General features: G+C 44.7%; 1 protein-coding gene across 1 annotated transcript in view; it reads right to left on the bottom strand.

Annotated features, from left to right (window-relative positions):
• Window positions 1-452: 452 nt before the first annotated feature.
• Window positions 453-6000, bottom strand: part of LOC111977507 (2-oxoglutarate and iron-dependent oxygenase domain-containing protein 3-like) — a 26246-nt gene continuing 20698 nt past the window's right edge. The window contains exon 9 of the mRNA XM_070448215.1: window positions 453-645. Coding sequence (XP_070304316.1) covers window positions 453-645 — 193 coding nt within the window. The remainder of the gene's footprint in view (window positions 646-6000) is intronic.

Genomic DNA, 6000 nt, shown 5'->3' with positions numbered 1-6000 from the left:
GCTACATAGCCTATCTGAAATAGCATGATGTTTACTGATCATAGCCTATCTGAAATAGCGTGATGTTTACTGATCATAGCCTATCTGAAATAGCGTGATGTTTACTGATCATAAAAAGCATGCACTTACTTGTTGCATAGCTCTGATATAGAGCTAAATGTGAGAAATTATTTTGCATGTAATAAATCGTAAATAACTAATTCTGCTCCATAAGAGGTGATCATATTACAGCCAATAATAACGGCATGCGGGTTTTAGCCACGCTGGGGGTCTCGTTCTGCACCTTATTGGGACGTTTATTAATAACAACCTATAGGCTTTCCTCTCTTTATCTCCTTCATTTGCACTAAGGTGAAGAAACTGTGTAGACCTTCCAGTCTTTATCCTCCGAGTGCAGAGTGGCTTCAGTAAGACCTGACTGGTCGCTGTCTACTGTCATGTGGTGCTGAAGGTCAGAACTTCGGATCTCTCGTATGACCGCTGGCCATGGTGCTGACGGTCTTAACTTCGGATCTCCGGTATGACCGCTGGCCATGGTGCTGACGGTCAGAACTTCGGAACACCAGTACTGTATGAACACTGGCCTTGGTGCTGACGGTCAGAACTTCGGAACACCAGTACTTGTACTGAACACTGGCCTTGGTGCTGACGGTCAGAACTTCGGAACACCAGTACTGTATGAACACTGGCCTTGGTGCTGACGGTCAGAACTTCCGAACACCAGTACTGTATGAACACTGGCCTTGGTGCTGACGGTCAGAACTTCGGAACACCAGTACTGTATGAACACTGGCCTTGGTGCTGACGGTCAGAACTTCGGAACACCGTACTGTATGAACACTGGCCTTGGTGCTGACGGTCAGAACTTCGAACACGGTACTGTATGAACACTGGCCTTGGTGCTGACGGTCAGAACTTCGGAACACCGGTTCTGTATGAACACTGGCCTTTGGTGCTGACGGTCAGAACTTCGGAACACCAGTACTGTATGAACACTGGCCTTGTGCTGACGGTCAGAACTTCGGAACACCGGTACTGTATGAACACTGGCCTTGGTGCTGACGGTCAGAACTTCGGAACACCCGGTATGTCCGCTGGCCATGGTGCTGACGGTCAGAACTTCGTAGAATGACTGCTGGCCATAGAGCTGAAATCTACGTGTTTAGCTTGGTTTGTTTACATCGGGCCTTCTACACATCACCACAATTCTCCTTAATCCTGATCATATATCAGTGTTTCATTGATCATCAATGGATGATCATCCTATCAGGGTGTGCTCCAGAATTGATCTGACTGGAACAATATCTTTGTTTCATCCAATATTTATGTATTTTACATTTTAAACTATTCATCAGGACAGGAGCGTCTGTTCTGGCTGTCCTCGTGGCAGCTACGATGGATAAATCATACCTCATGCTTTATGTACAGCACGGAATCTCGTTCGGTCCAATCTGCTTCATCAGGAACCGTATCAGTGTCACTTCACACCACCATCTGCCTTCACATCGCTAACCGTATCAGTGTCACTTCACACCACCATCTGCCGTCACATCGCTACCTTCTCAAACTCACTGATCACCCACAGGGACTTTCCTGCCACTGAAACCCTTAGCTGGGCCACCTAACATTTTTTACTGTCCGAACAGTCAATCAAAATTAAAAAACATACTTTTCTTTTTATGATACATTTTCGTGATGGGAAAACACTTTCAGTGTAAATTTAAACGACCAAAATCAGATATAAAAGTGTCTAGAAAATATAAAGGACCTATATCTTTTCCAATAATCTAATCTTTGAGAACTAACAAGCACCAAAATAGACAGTCAAGGAGAATTGAAAATGTCTAAAACCATGAAGAAATGGCTTAAAAATGCTTACGTTTCTCTACACCGCCAAGATGGGGGTGTAGAGATGGGGGCCTCTAAAATGTTTGTGTCCATGTGCTGACTGCACCCATTGCCACGCCCCCTTCCACACACACACCACCTAAGCCCCTTCTTGATAAACCCCCCCCGAAATAAAAATACAATCAATTACATACACTTCCTTTCACACACCTGCATGCACACACAGGAACACTATCTTTCTCTCTCTTTAAGTAACCACTCCCTCCTTATCTCTGGCTCTCATGCTCTCCCTGCCACTTCAGAAGACTCTCTCATTTGCATATGTCCTCAACGCTGAGGGAAGTCACAGCTCATAACTTATGACTCCCAGAATTAAAACCTAAACTGATTTAATGCACACTAATCATATGGAAATGACATCATATGACATCTGAAGCAGCTGCATTAGAAAGCACTAGACCTGAAAATCTCCCCCTCCATCCCCCCCTAATAATGGTCTAGTGGTCATTTACAGTGGCAGACACTCCTGATGTCCTTTCATTAAACATGGATTAGCTTGTCAGATCGCTGAGTCAGGCGGTCAGAGAGAGAGGCAGCGGTCACTGTGCCACTTTACCTCACAGAGCCGCCTGGCGCACGCTCATCAATAATAATGATCCAAATTAGTCACAGAGAATAATATACTAGGCCAGCAGACACCACCGGAGCCTTGTTGAATGTTTCTCTGATGTCATACTCTCAGATTGCAAGGTGTATTTTCCCTATATACTACTTTTGATTAGGGCCAATAGAGGAAGGGGGAAAAAAGTAGTGCATTAGATAGGGAATAGGATGCTATTTGGAGCGGAGTGGAGCAGAGCCGGGTGGTTGCCTATCCCCCATCTCCGTTTGTTATGGCGGCGCAGGGCGAATAGGAAATTATAACGCAACGCATCTGACTCAATTGTAAACACTGGGCTGCGCTTTAGCCAATGAAGGCTTGTGTTACTCATAGCGCTCCAGAGACGCTGGGTCCAGCCCGTTACATACTCGGAGCAGGAATGAGAGACAGTTGGAGGTTTTACAGTTGGAGGTTTCTTTTAATGACATTAAAGGGGAATGGAAACCATTAGAATTTAGAACGTGAGGTTTATTTCCTAAAGTGTTTCCATTCCCCTTTAAGGAAATGAAACTGGACTTACAGTGCATTGGGAAAGTACTCAGACCCCTTGACTTATTCCATGTTGTTACATTACAGTCTTATTCTAAAATGTATTCAATTGTTTTTTTGCTCATCAATCTACACACAATACCCCATAATGACAAAGAAAAAAACGTTTTTTGGTCAGTTTTGTAAATTACTAAAAAAATAAACAGTACTTTGTTAAAGACCCTTTGGCAGTGATTACAGCCTTGAGTCTTGGGTATGACGCTACAAGCTTGGCACCCCTGTATTTGGGGAGTTTCTTCCATTCTTCTCTGCAGAACCTCTCAAGCTCTGTCAGGATGGATGGGGAGCGTCGCTGCACAGCTATTTTCAGGTCTCTCCAGAGCTGTTTGATTGGGTTCACGTCCGGGCTCTGGCTGGGCCACTCAAGGACATTCAGAGACCTGTCCCGAAGCCACTCCTGTGTTGTCTTGGCTGTGTGCTTAGGGTTGTTGTCCTAAAGAAAGGTGAACCTTCGCCCCAGTTTGAGGTCCTGAGCGCTCTGGAGCAGGTTTTCAAGGATCTCTCTGTACTCCATTCATCTTTCCCTCTATTCTGACTAGTCTCCCAGTCCCTGCCGCTGAAAAACATCCCCACAGTATGATGCTGCCACCACCATGCTTCACTGTATGGATGGTGCCAGGTTTCCTCCAGACGTGACTCTTGGCATTCAGGCCAAAGAGTTCAATCTTGGTTTCATCATGTTCTGAGAGTCCTTTAGGTGCCTTTTGGCACACTCCAAGTGGGCTGTCATGTGCCTTTTACTGAGGAGTGGCTTCCGTCTGGCCACTCAATCATAAAGGCCTGATTGGTGGTGTTGAAGAGATGGCTGTCCTTCTGCAAGGTTCTCCCATCTCCACAAAGGAACTCTGAAGCTCTGTCAGAATGACCATCGGGTTCTTGGTCACTCTCCTTGTTCGGGCAGTGCTCGGCGGTCGGCGTCGCCGGCCTACTAGCCATCACCGATCCATTTTTATTTTTCTGTTTGTTTTATCTTTGGTTCATTCACACCTGGTTTTCATTTGCTTTAATTCCTGTGTGTATATTTACCCCTGTTTCCCCACTTAGGTTTGTGTGGGATTATTTTCAAGTTGCTTGTGGAGGCTTTCCTCAGTTTATTCACATGTGTTTATTATAGTAAGGAGCGTTGGTTTTTTTTCTCCTTCCATGAGTAACTGTGAGTTCCCATTGTCTCTGGCGTTTTTTTTTTGTGATTGTACCTGTACCGTTTTTGGACTTGCCTATTAAAATACGCTACATTGACATCTCTGCTCTCCTGTGCTTGACTCCTTACCTACCTTCAGAACGAAGACGCAACACATGGGGTATTGTGTGTAGATTGATGAGGGAAATCCATTTTAGAATAAAGCTGTAACGTAACAAAATGTGGAAAAAGTCAAGGGGTCTGAATACTTTCCGAATGCACTGTATGTTTATCTTCCACTTTAGGGTCAAGTAACCGCAATAACTTTTTCATGGGACATTTTTAACCACTGATGGAGCTAAATCTAAATTAAGTTGATATTTTATTATGGAAAAATGATGATCAAAAGAGATTCATGATGAAATCTTTTGAAAACACAGCAATGTGGACAGCTGCTCTAGCAGGGTGGTGATGGTGGCCTTCAAGGTCCAGTCTGAACAGTCAGAATGTTTAAGTTTGTGTTTATTAAACCTTATATTATTTTGGTATTGATCAAAGTCCCTGTGTAGAGACACATTGAACTAAGTATTTTCAAAAACACTCTTCAAACAGGAGTGCATTGAATTTAACTACTGAATGCCACAGGTTTCCTGTGTGACAACGTGGTAGATGTTTTATCTCTAAGGTGTCCTCAACTGGTTTTGTTACCCGAAAGATCAATTCAACAGACTTAAAGGAAACACATCCCCTAGTGTGAACCACAAATGTTATGCACAGCACTTCACCGCCTCATGTCGAACTCTACACTTTCCACGGTTTCTTTCACAGTTTACTTAACATGTTTTTCCATCCTGTTGTTTCTTTCTTCCGGTCTCTCCTAATTTGACACTTCTCCATCCTCCCTCCCACTCCTCTCATCCGTCTCTCCTCAGAGAGGATAGCTGGCTCTAACGGGCCCCATATGAAGTGCCTGGGGGGTTGGGTTACACACCTACTATCATGCACTAATGAAAAGTACACTTCTATCCCCTAATCAGAGTTTAAGGGAAATATTTGTAGGTTCTAACCACTCAGTAAGACACTCACTAACTTCAAACTTTCACAATGTTTATAACGAATACTGAAACGTGCAGTTCTTTTCAATCATCACTGTATTGATGTTTTCAACATGGCTTCCTGACAAGACAACAAACTGGATTATTAATATGCATCTGTTGTCCAAGACAGACAGACAGACAGACTGCTCTGATTGAGGATGAAATAAACTGACAGATGGGGAGCTGACTGAGGATTTAAGGATCAAGTTAAGACATAATGGGATTTAAACCGTGCCAACAAAGCTTACTGGTCCTGTGTGCCAGCCTTCTGCTACGCAACCAGACAAATAGCGCTCCCTAGGCCACAGGAAGTTGGCGGCACCTTCATTGGGGAGATTGGGCTCGGGGTACTGGCGGGAGCCGTCTACACCTCAACAGAGTAAATGGTCCCAGGTCTACACCTCAACAGAGTAAATGGTCCCTGGTCTACACCTCAACAGAGTAAATGGTCCCAGGCCTACACCTCAACACAGTACATGGTCCCAGGCCTTCACATCAAAAGAGTAAATGGTCCCAGGCCTACACCTCAACACAGTACATGGTCCCAGGCCTACACCTCAACAGAGTACATGGTCCCAGGCCTACACCTCAACAGAGTAAATGGTCCCAGGCCTACACCTCAAAACAGAGTACATGGTCCAGGCCTACACCTGCAACAGAGTACATGGTTCCCCAAAGGCCTACACCTCAACAGAGTAAATGGCCCAGGCCTACACCTCAACAGG

Source organism: Salvelinus sp. IW2-2015, linkage group LG18, assembly GCF_002910315.2.
Source record: "Salvelinus sp. IW2-2015 linkage group LG18, ASM291031v2, whole genome shotgun sequence".
NCBI classification, from domain to species: domain Eukaryota; kingdom Metazoa; phylum Chordata; class Actinopteri; order Salmoniformes; family Salmonidae; genus Salvelinus; species Salvelinus sp. IW2-2015.
The sequence above is the reverse complement of the archived record's forward strand: the minus strand, read 5'-3'. Positions and strand labels throughout refer to the sequence as shown.